Here is a 16,926-nt window from a genome sequence, read left to right on the forward strand (position 1 = left end):
AATTCTGGATTTTTACTTCTTTTCTCCCGGGACTGTTTCGATGATGAATAAATAGCTGAAGTGAAGGTGCTGCTTTTCTGGTTAACAAAGGAATGAAAATATGGGATCTTGTGTATTTGCATAATTACATCCTTGTGGTGATTTATTAATACTTTCATTAGCTCTGTGCTGTATGAATTAATACTTTAATTAAGTCTCTGTAGTACATCTTTTACCTGATGAGACTCTGAATCAGTCATTGATTCTATGCACGTTAATTGAGCAATCACCATGTGCTGCCAGGTACTGTGTAGGTACCAGGGATATGGCAACGGTCCCTGCTCTCAAGGAGATAGGCAGGCTAGTAGGGAAGAAAGGGAAGTAGACAACTTAATGCAACAAAATTTTGTATGTGTTGTGAAGCCAAGATAAGTAGGAAAAATAGGGAGAATTGGAGTGTAGGCAAAGATGTTTTTCCAGCTGCTTATAGCTTCTACCTTATGATGTAACTGGGGCTCCTAAGATACAGAGTTGATAAAAGCACTAAGTGATCTTCCTTAGGGGGCCTGGTGAGGCATTGCTAAAAGAGAAAGACCCATGGGGTGCATGAATGATTCTATGCCTGGTCCTTTAAAGAAAGGATCCAATACTTTGCTTCCCAGAAGCATCCAAGTGATTCTCTCTACTTAGTCTACATCTTGAGTTGAGTATACAACTTCTTCCTGTGTCTCCAAGTTTCTATGACTAATATATTAAGTTGATTATATGTACAATTGAATTGGAGAAGGAAACAACAGAAAATTGTATCTTTCTGAGGGACAATGATATCATTACATGAAATTACTGTGTTCCATAGAGCCTTGATATCGTGTGTCTTTGACACTTATGATTTCAGCCACTCAGTAAATATATTTATGCAGTGATACTGTATGCCAGGCACTATTTAGGCACTTGTGATATATCACGGACAGGAGGCAACAGCAGCAAAACACTCCCTGACCTTGTGTAGCTTACATTCTAGTGTGGGGAAAACTGAAAATAGCAGTACATAATAAGTAAGTACATAATATTTTATGTCAGAGGGTGATAGGCCAGGGTAAGAAGGATTGGGCTACTGGAGGTAGATGGGGGTTGGTACAATTTTTAAAAGGTGATCATCTTATTTTGAAGAAGACATCTAAACAAAGACTGCAGCAGGTGATGGAAATACCGTGTTGATATGTAATGAAGGGAAAGTTGTTCCCTTGGCAGTGCAGAGGGAACAGCCACTGCAAAGACTCTAAGAGTAGGAGGACACTGCATATTTTGAGTAATAGCATGAAGGCTAGTGTGGCTGAAGGGGAATGTGCAAGAGGGAAAATAGAAAAAGAGGAAGTAATTTAAGTGGAGTTGTTAAGTAAGCAGTGGGATATAGATGTTAAGCGCTTGGAGGGAGGTCCAGGTGGGAGACTCTACGCCATTTAGATGGTATTTAAGCCCTGTTGAGATCACCCAGGGAGTAAATGTAGATAAACTGAGAAGAGGGCCATGGACTGGGTGAGGAGTCTTGGAGAACAACAAAGAAGAGAAGGAATCAGCAGAGCAATTGGAGGATAGCCAAGAGGACATGGTGTCCTGTAAGTCAAGTGAAGAAAATGTATCAGGGAGTGGGGAGTGATTATGTCAGCTGCTACTGAAAGCTGAGTATGGTAGTGAGTGTTCTGAGATGCTTAGTGATTTTCCTGACTCAGGGTTTGAATGGTGAGTGGTAGAGACAGAGTGCTCCACTGTTGATTGAGCCTAGCCTACTGCCCAGCAGCCTGGCATCTCAACCGGGCTTTGTTCTCTGCTTAAAGCATTTTCATCTTATGGGGAAAATTATGTGCTATACACATGTTGATGGAATTTGTCAGTATTCCAAGTATGCCTCTGGACATATTCATTATTAAGATGAGTCTACAGAATGCTTGAAAATGTACTTTTTAATATTTTATCATGTATATGTAAAAATATGGACACAAAAAGGAAACCAGAAAGACTCCCAGCACCCAGATCACTAAATAAATGTTTATCAAAGTGTCTTCCACAGATAATTACCCGAAGGTTTTTTCTTTTTTTTGAATTTTACTTATATTTTTATACAGCAGATTTGAAGGTTTTTTTTTTAATACAGATTCCTGAACCCACATTCCAGACACCCCCCCAGGTTTAACAAGCTCCAAAGATCATTTTTGCGCAATTAAATTCGAGAAACCCTGTTCTGAAAATCAAATGTTTCCACCTCTAAACCCCTCACAATCCTGCTATACAGAAATAATTGAACAGTTTGACTCTAAGTGTATATATGCATCATTTTTTGCTTTTTACATCTTTTTATATTCCTGTGAATTCTTCATATTGGTGTCTTCTAATAGCAATATATGTATATTCTATCATGTTAACTTACCACTTTTCTAGCTCTTTCTGAATAATTAGGCACTCAGGCAGTTTCCAAGTTTCAGCATTAATATATGATGTGGTGCTAGCCATCTTTGCACAGGGCGTTTCTCCCCTTTTAAAGGTCCCTTGGTGGTGTATCTTACCCACAGCCGGTAAGGCTGGTACAGGGGGCCTGATCACTTTCATGATTTCATGATACATGACTCGACAGACTGCCCAGACGCTACAAGGAATATGTAACTCATCATTTCACAGCATCATCAGCAAGGTATCTGTGCAACTTTCTTCTAAGTCCTGCCAATGTTGAGTTTTGTCACATTTGTCACATTTTCCTATTTAATGGAAAAGTGATATTGCTTTCTAGTGGGTTTAATTTACATTTCTGCAATTATCAGTGAGGCTAACATTTTCCACTGTTTCTGTTTCTTGTCTGTTTATACCAGATGGACATTCATCCATTGGAGCTATCCTTACAGACTAGGGAAATGAGCATTTTCTTTCAATCCAGATTATGAATATGTTCTCCATTATTATTTTTTTTTAATTTTATTTTTATTTTATGTGGATCTTTTTTTAAAGTCTTTATTGAATTTGTTACAATATTGCCTCTGTTCTATGCCTTGGTTTTTTGGCCGTGAGGCCCATGGGATCCTAGCTCCCTGACCAGGGATCAAACCCACACCCCTGTATTGGAAGGCAAAGTCCTATGTTCTCCATTATTTTGTCTGTCTATTTTTGTAACTCTTTGTTTTGCAAAATTTTAATTTTTTAATTTTTCCTGGCTTGATTTGATACCACCTTGCTAAGCTATTGTACCATGTTATACTAATCACGTGTAGTTCTTAATAAAGTGGTGCCTGACTATTGATACAATCCCAGTTTCACATAGAGAACTCTATACGAAAATTAAGATGTTTAGCTTTGTCAGGCCTCTCTCTCTGAAGCTGTAATCTTTAGAAGTAACAATGGCTTGAACGACTAATTATACTTTTAGTTCCACCAGCAAGGTCATAATTAACCGTTGGTGCCGCCAACAAAATGTGCAAGTGGTTAATGGTCTTGACCAATAATTCTTCCCTTTTTCATCTATTTATAGGGAAAAATTTGAGGCTGAAGATTTGACCATTCATTTCAATATAGTGCATTCATTTGTGCATGTCTTACTGTCGTACATAATTGTGTATTAAACAGATTTTTCTATAATTATGGGTATCAACTAAAACGCAGAATTAAAATTCACCTCTGAGCTTCTTGGTTTGGGCAGATGTGTCAAAATACAGGCAAATTTGTAGCACACTGACATGCTTCCTCCCTTAAAATAACTTCTCTGGAATCAATAGGGAATTTTTTACTTTAATATAAAAAGGTGAAATTAAAAGAGAGAAACTGAATTTACTGTTCTTCCTACTACTTAGAAGTATTAGGAAGGTAAAAAAAAAAAAAAATGGTGGCACAGTACACCACTGACTTTGACCAGATATTTCCTTAAGCAAGACCCTCCAAAAACCTTGCTGGAGGGAATTCCCTGGTGGTCCAGTGGTTAGGACTCTGCACTTCCACTGCAAGGGACACAGGTTGAATCCCTGGTTGGGGAACTAAGATCCCACAAGCTGTGCAGTGCGACCAAAAAAAAAAAAACCCCAAGAAACAAAAAATAAATCAAAAAAATTACCTGGGGCTTTTGTGAGTATACATATTCCCAGGCTCCACCCTGGTCATAGTCATCACAAACTGAACTAGAATAGCCATGACCTAGGAATCTGCTTTTGTTAATATCCTGTTAATTTCAAGGTTTATAGTGATTCACATAAATTCAATATATCCTTAAAGATATGTGACATCCTGATTATTTTCATGTCTTTCTTCTTAACTGAGTGAACTGCATTCATTTTCCCAGGACTCAGTCTCTTCTCCCCAACACAACCAAGATATGTGCTTATATGATCATGAACATATACCATGGCTTCCAATATAAATATATTCATACACATATTCATAAGCATAAATTCTGTTGTAGTTTAACTTTTTTCTGGAAGAGAACTCTTTCTTCAATGTAGCAGTACTGAAAATGCCAAATGGAAGTGAGATAAAGGCAAAATACTCTGGTTGAAGTAGAATTGGTGGACCGAGAGCCCTCAGGAGTCCTGTTTGTTCACACCCTTGCTGTCACTGAAGCCTGTCTGTGGAGCCTCCAAGAAATGAGTCCATTTCAAAACCACTCCTCTAGTTATAAAGCAGAAAATAACACACCATTGTAAAGCAATTATACTCCATTAAAGATGTTAAAAAAAACACTCCTCTATTATAAATATACCATAATATGTTTTATATATACATGTATGTATATGTGTGTAGATATATATATATATACATATCATCCGTTGCACAGATAGGTGTGGCAGTTATCAAAGACATTTTTGTACATTTAAATATGACTTCTTATTACATGGTCTTTTGAGCTATAGTTCAGATTGCATGTACATTTTCTTCTCCTGAAACTTGAGTGTAAGTGAAAATTTCTTTTTCTTCCTGTTGAGAGTAATTTTAATGCTTAACACAATGAATCAGAAAGATTTATGAATGAGATCTGACATTGGATAATAAGATGTTCAAAAGTAGTCACATAGGGCCTCCCTGGTGGCGCAAGTGGTTGAGAGTCCGCCTGCCGATGCAGGGGATACGGGTTCGTGCCCCGGTCTGGGAGGATCCCATATGCCGCGGAGCGGCTGGGCCCGTGAGCCATGGCCGCTGAGCCTGCGCGTCCGGAGCCTGCGCGTCCGGAGCCTGTGCTCCGCAACGGGGGAGGCCACAACAGTGAGAGGCCCGCATACCGCAAAAAAAAAAAAAAAAAAAAAAAAAAAAAAGTAGTCACATAAATCTTCTCTTTTGGATCTAAAACACTTATCCCAAATTTCAATTCTGGCAGTGTGGAGGACTGCACTGATTTAGATCCCTTCTAGCTACAAACAAGAAATGTTTAATAATAAAATCAGTATAATAAAAAAATTTAATACATTGGTGATATTTACAGATATAAAGGGAAATCTCTAGTTGCCAGAAATAACAAGGGAACTTAAAGTCAGGGTAGACAGCATGTAAACTGAAGACATAGAGACTTGGGAATGATTTTAGTTTGGATATTGGTCCCACGGCCGAGGGGCATTAACAAAAGGAGTGAGGGTTAGCCTTGGGCCCCTTAAAGGAATTGAGATCCTTGTTTGAGGCCCTTGTTTGAAGCCTGGGCATTGGAAGGCTGCCCCCTCCATGAAATAAGAACTCAAAAAACCCATTAGGCCAGGAGAGACATAAGGAAGTTTGTCTTTGTCTTGGGTTCTGAATTTTCTTTTAATTAATTAATTAATTAATTAATTTTTGGCTGCCTTGGGTCTTTGTTGCTGCACACGGGCTTTCTCTAGTTATGGCGAGCAGGGGCTACTCCTCTTCGTTGTGGTGTGCGGGCTTCTCATTGCGGTGGCTTGTTTTGTTGCAGAGCACAGGCTCTAGACGTGGGCTTCAGTAGTTGTGGCACACAGGCTCAGTAGTTGTGGCGCACAGGCTTTGTTGCTCCTCAGCGTGTGGGATCTTCCTGGACCAGGGCTCTATCCTGTGTCCCCTGCATTGGCAGGTGGATTCTTAACCACTGAGCCACCAGGGAAGCCCCTTGGGTTCTGAATTTTTAAAAAGCTCCTTTGAGAAAAACAAATGTGTTTCTGGCCTATGGATTTGAAATTCAGAGTTACAGTATTCAAATGGTGTGAAAATTCCAAACTGAGAAATTAATGCAAAAACAATATTTGGACTGTTGGTAACCCAGAATGCTTGGTAGAAGCAAACACAAAGTCACTGCAGTTCAGGGTTCATGACAAGGTGCTCAAAATCAAAAATTACAAATCTTGTGAGTAAAAGATCTATCAAGAGTGAGAGTCAGAAGACATAGTGAGCAGTATAATTAGCACTGCTGGAACTTCAGATAATAGAGTGATAACTTAGAAAAGACTGTGAAAAAGAATGTTTAAAATATAATAAAGCTATGAAAGGAAGGAAGGGAGGAAGGGAGGAAAGGAAGAAGGAAGGAAAGAAAAGAATAGATCACTGTGTAAAAGGACCAGGCTGATCAAAGAACCAAATAGAAAATCGAAACATGAAAACTATAGCCCTAAGTCATCCTAAGTCTGTTGTCTGTGTAACTATATTATTGCTTAGACAGTTAAAGGAAACTGAAGGAACACTATATACTTGCCACAATTCTTACCAAACACCATCTCTGCCCTCCCACTTCCTCTGTTGGTTACCCAAGTGGCATCCTCATTCTGCTCAGAAACAGTGAGAGTGAAAAGTCTAAGGAATAGCTAGAAACGTCACTGGGGTGAAGGATCTCTTAACCCCTCCTTTCTTTCCCTGTCTGTGTGCAGTATCTGTCCCCATACAGTCTTTTCCCCCATTCCTCCAAATCCCCCACTCATAGTTTCATAAGAACAGGGATAATGTTAATCCATTTTCCCACTGGAATTAGGAAAGTGAATTTAAAGTAGTTTACCTTATTCATCTTTTTAAAAAATATTTATTTATTTTGTTGTGCCGGGTCTTAGGTGCAGCAGGTGGGCTCCTTAGTTGTGGCATGAGAACTCCTAGTTGCAGCATGCATGTGCGATTTAGTTCCCTGACCAGGGATCAAACCCGGGCCCCCTCTCTCTTACTGTCTTCTCCATTATAAACGCACACACCAGCCAGCCTCATCTCTTCGTTTTCCCCTGTTTGTTCATGCTTAGAAATGGAGTCATTGGCGTCTCTTTTCATCTAGCCCTGACTGAGAGCTCTCCCTTTGAGGCCCTGTGGCTGTTTTGAGACCTAAGAGGATACCCCACCTACTGGTAGCTTGGTTCACTGGTGGAAACATTGACTCCATACAACTGGATACTAACTTAGGATATTGCAGTTTCAGGACTTATGGAAGAATACCATGTCCAACTTCCTGCTGCTCAAAACTGATAGGAGGAGCAGCATTTATTTAGCCTAAAGAAGAGCAGCCTATACATACCCTTTTCTGCAGAGTGTGAAATCTGTGCTTGGAACCAGATGAGCAAAGGCAGGCCCCCATTCTTTGGGGCCCACCACAGAGTGGTTAGTCTGGAACTGTACTCTTCATCCAGTGTTGAGGGAGTTTGTAAGAAATGGTTTGGTAAAAACTGTGATTACTTTAAGGATGTTGTTGAGATAATGTTCACGACATGATTCAGTGTTTTCTTTATGAGAACCCGTGAGATAATTTTCCTCTGGACTCAGACTAGGATAATTGAGCTTCTGTTAAACCATGAATTTTGTAGCTCATCATGTGGCCCCCTTTGAGTTGGCTGCTCCATAGCTCAGCTAATTTTGAGGACCATGTATAGCAAATGTTTGGGACTTCTCAACATAAAGTACATGTGGTGGATTGATCCCAGGCTTCATTTTATTATTTTCCACCCTTTATCCAAATCCTCTCTAATTTTCTTACTAATTTTGACTTTGTCTTACTATATGTAGTTTTGTAATCCACCTATGGGAATAAGATATAGTATAAACTCAGCACATGTAACCTAATTTGTAGTTAGATAACCATAATTATTCATATAAAAAGATAACTCCAAATTCCAGGTGCTTCAAGAAATGAATTGAGGGGAACTTTAAAATATTCTACTTTATTCCCATAAGTTGAGATCCTCTATACCTGGTCATTGAAATAATGGCATAAGACATGAGGAAACAAATTTTTAAGGAAAAACAAGCATGAAAATGGCTGATATGCTAAGTAGGGGATCAATAATTAGGGGATGCCAGTGACCCAAAGTTTCTTATATGCATATTCATTCTTTTATTAGACATTGGGGTTTAGGATAAACCCTGAGTTCAAGAGCTCTGTGAAATCACGTGGCAATCAGCTTCTTCACACCATTTAATTACAGTCATAAAGTACTACATGGTATCCTAGTAACTAAAAGTAATTTCTGATTTTAAAGATTGTTCAAATCTTTTTTTTCATTTTCTGTTTTGTTTAAAGAGAATACGTATAATTCAAAATAAATCCTTCTGTAACCCAAAGTAATTGCAAAGGGAAATTTTGAATTGATAAGGCATAGATATAAGTAAAAAAGGTAGAGAAAATTAGCAAAATTTCCTGAAAGAAAAGAGAAGGGAGATGAACAGGGCTTTATGTGTGCCAGAAACAGGAGAAATTATACAATACATCCTCACCGAACTAACACGGTGCCAGTAGAAACTGCTAGAGAAGCTAGTAAAATGTGGGAATTTACTGGCAAAAAGCACCGAGAAGCAGGCACAGAGCTTACTTACTAGTGAGAGAGAAGATGAATTCCATCCAAGCAAGCCACCATTTCTACTCTGCCTGCCCCATACCACCCCCTAGGGCAGAGAATGAATATAGCAGAGGCAGTTTATACCTCACTAGAGGTGTAAACTTCTCAAGTAGTGCTGGGACTTCCAGAGAATTGTGCCGATGTGACATTATGCTCAGAATCCTTGGGAAACACATTCTAGGAAAATGTAGCCCTTATATCCATCCTCAAGCATTTGCCAGGTGCACAGTTTTGGTATTTGGGTATTGAATCTGTTCATTGATGTGTAATGTTTCCCTGCCTCTGTGTGTGTGTGTGCACACGTGTGTGCATATGTGCACAAATGAGAAACTAAATTGTTTTGTGATTATAAATAATTCTGGGAATATATGCTCCGCCTAGGTTTTCAGGTGGGTTTAACTGTCTATTTTTTAATTTCACAGTGTGTGGACAACATACGGTGTAATGGTTTAATGACTATAGTGTTTGAAGAAAATTCCAAAGTTTCTGTGCCACATATGATTAAGTAAGTGTGATAATCCTTTCTCTTACATTTTAATCAGGATCAAATTGGTAGAGAATGTAAAACCCTGAATAAAATATTGTTTCAGTAGGCTTCTGCTTCCTACTTTGAATATGTTTGACAGTAATGTGATTGATAATTCATGATATGCCATTATAAATAATAAGATTATCACAATGGTTTTTCAGATTCATAGTTTATTGACTCACAGCATAGAAAAATAGTTTTTCATACTATTCAGATGCCTTCCTCAGTACAAAAAGCCTTTCAAAATTTTCAGGTTCAATGGATGGACCTAGAGATTGTCATACTGAGTGAAGTAAGTTAGACAGAGAAAGAGAAATATCTTATGGTATGGTATCGCTTACATGCGGAACCTAAAAAGAAATGATACAAATGAACTTATTTACAAAACAGAAACAGACTCACAGACTTAGAGAACTAACTTATGGTTACCAGAGGGGAAGGGTGGGGGGAAGGGAGAGATTGGGAGTTTGGGATAGACATGTACACAATGCTGTGTTTAGAGTGGATGGCCGACAAGGACCATATATAGCATAGGGTACGCTGCTTTATATTATGTAACAACCTAGGTAGGAGGGGAGTTTGCAGGAGAATGGATACATGTATATGTGTAGCTGGGTCACTTTGCTGTGCACCTGAAACTGTCACAGCATTGTTAATCAACTATACTCTAATATAAAATTAAAAGTTTTTTTAAAAATTTCAAGTTCATAGGTAAAATTGTGATAGCCAGATGTGTCAGAGGGTGGACAAAAGTTTGGCAGATCCTTTTGCTGTCTTCTCCGTGGGTGTGAATCATATTAGTCAGATTTGGTTGTAGAGATACATTTAGATTTTGAAGACTCTCAACATGAATTAACTGGCTTTTCCATGGTACCATTTACCCATAGCCTATATATGGATTTGTCCCAGAGGCTATTGACCAGGCCTGCCATCCTGCTCTCTATATGTTTTGTTAACAAAGCAAATCCTAGAGAATGGACTTGAGGACGTGGGGAGGGGGAAGGGTAAGCTGGGACAAAGTGAGAGAGTAGCATTGACATATATACACTACCAAATGTAAAATAGATAGCTAGTGGGAAGCAGCTGCATAGCACAGGGATATCAGCTCGGTGCTTTGTGACCACCTAGAGGGGTGGGAAAGGGAGGGTGGGAGGGAGACGCAAGATGGAGGGGATATGGGGATATATGTATATGTATAGCTGATTCACTTTGTTATACAGCAGAAACTAACACAACACTGTAAAGCAATTATACCCCAATGAAGATGTTAAAAAAAAAAAAGTGATCAACACTGGAAAAAAGAAAACAAAAACATACAAACAAAAAAAAGCAAATCCTATAATTTAATATGATCACTAAGAAAACTAGTTTTAAAATGAGAAGTTATATCAATAACTGCGTGCCATAGCTCTCTATATTAATGCTTTTGTCTCTACATACTTTTTTGTTTCCAAATTCAAAAATTGTTTTGGGAGGATTTTCAAGCTAACCAAATTGTTCCCTACTCTCCTTTTTTGGTTATTTGCAGTCCAAATTCTAAGAATAAAATGTATTTTTAAAAGCAGTCCTGTTATATCTTTCCAAAAAAGTTACATGAAACTAAGAAAATGTTTGTCTTCCATGCCTTTTTATGTGGACTTTTTTTAGGTCTGAGCTGTTTAAGACAAAGAAACAACATCAACTTTTCTCTTCTGATAGGTATTAATTATAATTAGCATCATTCCAATGGTATAAACTTTACAACTTATTAATTATTGTATCAGATGAAGGCAGAGTACATTATACTCTGCCATAATTACTACAGAAAAAATATAAAAGGATGATACTGTTTTAAATTGCTAGTCAAATTTTAAAATATTTTGAGTAGGGTCATTTTTTTTTTTTTTTTTTGCTGTACGCGGGCCTCTCACTGCTGTGGCCTCTCCCGTTGCGGAGCACAGGCTCCGGACACACAGGCTCCGCGGCCATGGCTCGCGGGCCCAGCCGCTCCGCGGCATGTGGGATCTTCCGGGATCGGGGCACGAACCCGTGTCCCCTGCATCGGCAGGCGGACTCTCAACCACTGTGCCACCAGGGAAGCCCGAGTAGGGTCATTTTAAAACTCTCGGGCAAAGATTCCTTTAGCATTCAGTTTTCTAGGTTTTTAATTTAGTATAGTTTTAAAAAAACAGGTCAGTTAAAAATGTATGATACTAAAATTAAAACCAAGTATGGAATATTAAGTCAAAAGTTTCAAATTATGACTTAATTTTTAAGTTCACATCACCAGGTTAGTTTTCTTATTAGTTTTCTACCATAATATTCTTATTTTAATATTTCACAAAATAATATATATTATCTTAATTCCTTATTAAGAGTACTTTCGTGAAGCTTAGACATCCATGAAAGTCCAATCTGCTTTAGAATGAGAATAAGTTGGACTTGGTGGCCAAGTTATAAGCTCCTAAACCTTCAGGCAGCTGCACACCCACTATGTATACATTTTGTTCACTTTAAAAATTAGTACAGAGAAAAACTTTAGTTTTGTGCCTGACCAAGTACGGCTGGCGCCTGAATGCATCTTATTTCCTCTGTGATGGCAGTTTGACTAATGCCCATGTCCAATCTCATTTGTATTGATATAATTGCTTCCTGTACAGACCAAGACTTTCCTGCGTTTGGGTGCACAGGGAGGGTCACTGCAATGAGTTGGAACCACTCTCCTGGGAGAACAGAAACCTGTCTCACGGGCTGTAGGGATTTCCTATTGGAGCCACACATGTTTGGATGCCCATCTGTACTCTACTAGATATATTCCCAAGGCAGAGTTTCATGTATTTCATATCTTTCTTCCTTCTATTTTTCCCTGCTTCATTGAGCCTGGTTCTCCTCAGTCAGAGAAAGAGGATGATTTTTCTCTGTTCCTTCTGATAGTCTCCTCCATGGCACTATTCTACCCTAAATTCTGTATTCTTTCTACCTTGCACATCTCTCTGGCTACATGCAACGAGAAAAAAAAAAAAAAAAGATGTTTTACAGAGTTAAAAGAAAAAATTATCCTACCCTAATGGCATTACTTTGCAGGCACTCACTTCCTTTTAAAACTTACTAATTACAATAGGTGATTTGGGTTTCATGTCTCAAAATTACTTTTTTAAGTGTTTACCAAAAAGGAGTTGTTATTATCATAGGAGGCTTAAGTAACACATTGTATCTTCTCGAGGGTCCCTTAGGAAATTAAGATTTTGTTCAATGTAATAAAAGAAAATTAAATAATTTCCTAATATTTAATTTCCTTTCTTAAAATGAAACTGTAGTAATAATTTTGAAGGACAGTGGTGCAATTAGTCAGTTTCAATTTCATGTTGGCTACACTATATTTTTTCCTCCTAGTGTTTGGTTAAAGTAATTATAGTCAAAAGATGCAAAGCTCAAAACTATGAATAGAATGCAAAATCATGACATTTATTAGGTGATTATATCCCTTTAAGTGATGTTTTATGCTTTATGTATATAGGCTAACGCTTGCTTTCTTTTAATAATAGTTGCCCTCCGTTTTCTTGGAAAATAGAGATTTTAGGTGGGAAAATAGTGGGAGAAAAAGTGATTACCTCGATTAGCCATCCTCTAGACAGACTGGTTGATTCATAAAAGTTTCTAAGGTCTTTTAACAAATGAGAAGGATTAAGAACCAGGAAAGTAAACTTGGTTGAGGGTCACATACTAAGTGCAAAAAAGAGCCATGCTATTTTCAAGAATCTCAGAAGATGCACTTATGTATTTTCGAGATCAGTGATGTGACTAAAACTAACAGGCCACCCTTAGTTCCTCACCAGAAGTAAGCTACTCATTTAAAATGCTCTTTCAAGCCTGCAGGTGAAGTCCTTCCATCTGCACTGAGCTTACTTTGGGGTGGAATGTTTCCAAGAGCAAGCTAAGGAAGCTATTGATTTCTTTTTATCCCAAAGAAAATAAATATATAACTTAAAATCCCTTGAAGTGCTGAAAGGGCTAATTAAGGGCACTCACTCACAACAAGCCAGCTGATTCTTAGCAAGCAGCTGCCTCACTGAACATTGCTGACCCTGTAGTGTATCCTTTAATCAAGTGGTGAAATCCAGGACTTTATTGACTGTTCTGACATGCTGTCATGAAGGGGGACATGGGGTCTCAGATGGGAACGTGAAGGCTACGGGCAGTCCTAGCCAAGGTATGCGTTTCTTTGAGCCCCACTTGGATTCAGCCTCAGCTTCCAAGCTTTTCATCTTATGAACTTGGCCTCTATGCCGGCTTCTTTTGCCCTTTCTAACAAAGGTGCACCATGGGCTGAGGGCTCTGAGCACAGCCAAGGATCTTGAGGGCTGCCGTGTGAATCTTCCTTCCAGTTTGCTGTCCATCTGGAGAGGCTGCCGCAGGCTTCCAGTGCGAGGGCCTCAGGGTGATGGGTTGAGGAGGAGCCAGGTGGGAGGTTTTAGAGAATGAGAAAAGCCCAGCACTGCAGGAGGGCACTGTTCAGGGGGAATCTTTAGAAGAGTTGACTGCCTATATTACAGCCATTACTTTTTTTTTTTTGCTGTACACAGGCCTCTCACTGTTGTGGCCTCTCACTGTTGTGGCCTCTCCCGTTGCGGAGCACAGGCTCCAGACGTGCAGGCTCAGCGGCCATGGCTCACAGGCCCAGCTGCTCCGCGGCATGTGGGATCTTCCCAGACTGGGGCACGAACCCGCGTCCCCTGCATTGGCAGGCGGACTCCCAACCACTGCACCACCAGGGAAGCCCAGCCATTACTTTTTTTATGAAGACATTTTTAACACTGCAGAATATTGAAAATGTAAGGAAAACACAACATTTCACACAATTTATGGTTTAAATTGTAATCAGAAAATGGTTGGCCTTAAATGCATTTATCAGCCAGAAAGAATGAAATGGATTAAGCATTCTTTTTCTGACATTCAAGAAGTTAGAAAAAGAATGACAAAAATCAACTGTAGGAAAGTGTAGGAAGGAAAGAGGGAAAATACCTAATAATATAATCTATTAGTTTAATCAAGAAAAAAGGAGGAAAGCACAGATGTACAAAATTAGAAGTGAGAAAAAGAAATAACCACAGATAACAGCAGTGATATTTGGGTCTCCTCTTCCTCCCCACCCCTCTGTGGGGAGACCGTCACCCGCTACTTTTTTTTTTTTTTGCGGTACGCGGGCCTCTCACTGTTGTGGCCTCTCCCGTTGCGGAGCACAGGCTCCGGACGCGCAGGCCCAGCGGCCATGGCTCACGGGCCCAGCCACTCCGCGGCATGTGGGATCTTCCTGGACCGGGGCACGAACCCGTGTCCCGTGCATCGGCAGGTGGACTCTCAACCACTGCGCCACCAGGGAAAGCCCCAGCCTGCTACTTTTTAATCACACTTCTGATATTCTGATTTGAGGGCATAGGCAGTGCCCCTCCTAAATAGGGCTTTGGCTTTAATTTCCTAATAAAACATGATTGAACCAGAGAAAGAAGTGAAGGGTAGCGGAATATGCCACCCTATAATATGCCACTGTGGCATATTGATTATGTTGAGCTATAGGCACTTGAAAAACAGCAAATGCAGAGAGAGGATTTTTCTGAATTCTTCTTTTCTGCCTAAAGACAGATTCTCCAAAAGGAACTCAGTTGTCATAAATCCCCTTACCAGGAGTTTCACCAACCATGGAAGATTGACAGTTGTCACAGGAGAGACTAGATGTTGACATCACACCCAGGCAAACTGTCACAAACTATCATACCTTCCATCTATACTAAGGGTTCATTCATCTTTCCTAAAAATCGTTTACTCTCCCCTGAGAGGCCTACATACCCCCCACGTCCCTTTCCCTATAAGATGGTATTTAAGTCTGAGTTCTAAGCCACCTCTGTGAGTTTCTCATTTTCCCCTGGTTATCTCCCATGTATACGGGAGGTATACATGTTAATAAACTTGTTTATTTTTCTCTTGTTAATCTGTCTTTTATCACAGGGTCTCAGCCAACAACTCAGGAGGGTAGAGAGAAAATTATTTTTCCTCTCCTGCAGAAAGAATTCACAGAGTGAAATGAATTATTAACGTCTCCACAATTAATTCTGAACTTCCTAAATTATAATGGCACATTTGATGTTTTTACAGCCCTGCTTTGTTGTATGTAATATGTCCTATCACATCTTTCATCAGATGTAAGGGGAAGCCCAGACACGAGTATATATTTACAAATATTGAGATACTCAGGGGCTGAGAGGCAGCCGCGCCCTGGTTTTGTCCTCATGTTCCTGCCTTGTGCGTAGGTCTGATGCCCGTCTTCACAAGGATGACACTGACATTTGCTTCAGTAAAACACTCAACTCCTGCAAAGTGCCCCAGATCCGTTATGCCAGCGTGGAGCGCCTCTTGGAGCGACTGACAGACCTGCGGTTTCTTAGTATCGATTTCCTCAATACCTTTCTGCACACCTATCGGATTTTCACCACGGCAGCTGTGGTGCTGGGGAAGCTTTCTGACATATACAAGAGGCCTTTCACCTCTATCCCCGTCAGGTAGGCCCGGCACTACCCTGTGATGAAAGTGTGGCCCACCTGGTCCCTGGGTCTCCGTGCAGATGGGCAGCCCTGCTCTGCAGGGCACTGGCTTGCCTTTGACCTTGCCAGGCCCCCACCAGTAGAAGGGGGGGAGTCGAGGTCACAGATAGTTCCCGAGGGAAGCAGTTAAAGTTTCCAAGTGGCCTTTGCTTGCTCTGTGAATATTTGGAAGATAACTCTATTGTTTGGGGCTTTTCTTTCTCCTTTTTTGTTAAATTGCAGGCCCTGATTCAGTAGGTCTGGAGTGGAGCCCGTTACCAGTGTTACTTGTCTTTGGACCACAGTTTAGTAGCAGGGGATTAGACTAAGCCTAAATAGTGTCTGTGTTCCTTTGGCAAGTGTGTGGTATACATGCAGCATTTAAATGAAGGTGAATCCAGCAACAGAAGTGTGATGATATTGTGGCCTTTTAATGTAGGGAGCATGTTTTTGAATGACATCAGGGGACTCATTTTCACTTGGCTACAACTTGTTAATAGCTTTTGCTCTTATTTTTAGGTCCTTGGAATTGTTTTTCGCTACCAGCCAGAATAGCAGAGGTGAACACTTGGTGGATGGCAAATCCCCGCACCTGTGTCGCAAATTCTCTTCCCCACCACCACTGGCTGTGTCCAGAACGTCCTCCCCAGTGAGGGCCAGAAAGTTGTCCTTGACTTCTCCCTTGAACTCAAGGATAGGAGCGTTGGACCTGACCACCTCCTCGGCGTCCAGCAGTCCCACCACCACTCACAGCCCTGCTGCATCCCCACCACCACACACTGGTAAAGTACCGCTGGATCTTAGCCGAGGCCTTTCTTCTCCAGAACAAAGCCCAGGATCTGTAGAAGAGCATGTAGATAACCCCCGCGTGGATCTGTGTAACAAGCTAAAACGAAGTATTCAAAGAGGTATTATCCAGCTGCCATACCCCGCATTTGCTGGCCCCCTGTTTCCCCACCATTCCCTCTGGAGCCCTAGTTTCCTTTCTTTACAACTTTCCTACTTCTGCATAGAAAGTAGAATGAATACAATGGCTAGTTAGAAGAGAAAATGCCTGTAGTTCCCTCTAGCCTTTGTGGAAGGAGAGCAAGGT

General features: G+C 40.3%; 1 protein-coding gene across 1 annotated transcript in view; it reads left to right on the forward strand.

The window, feature by feature from the left end:
- Positions 1–16,926, forward strand: part of RASGRF2 (Ras protein specific guanine nucleotide releasing factor 2) — a 248,052-nt gene that overhangs the window by 118,804 nt on the left and 112,322 nt on the right. Inside the window, exons 13-15 of the mRNA XM_060091787.1 lie at positions 9,173–9,255; positions 15,564–15,812; positions 16,353–16,741. Coding sequence (XP_059947770.1) covers positions 9,173–9,255; positions 15,564–15,812; positions 16,353–16,741 — 721 coding nt within the window. The remainder of the gene's footprint in view (positions 1–9,172; positions 9,256–15,563; positions 15,813–16,352; positions 16,742–16,926) is intronic.

Source organism: Mesoplodon densirostris, chromosome 3 (genome assembly GCF_025265405.1).
Source record: "Mesoplodon densirostris isolate mMesDen1 chromosome 3, mMesDen1 primary haplotype, whole genome shotgun sequence".
In the NCBI taxonomy this organism is placed as follows: Eukaryota; Metazoa; Chordata; class Mammalia; order Artiodactyla; family Ziphiidae; genus Mesoplodon; species Mesoplodon densirostris.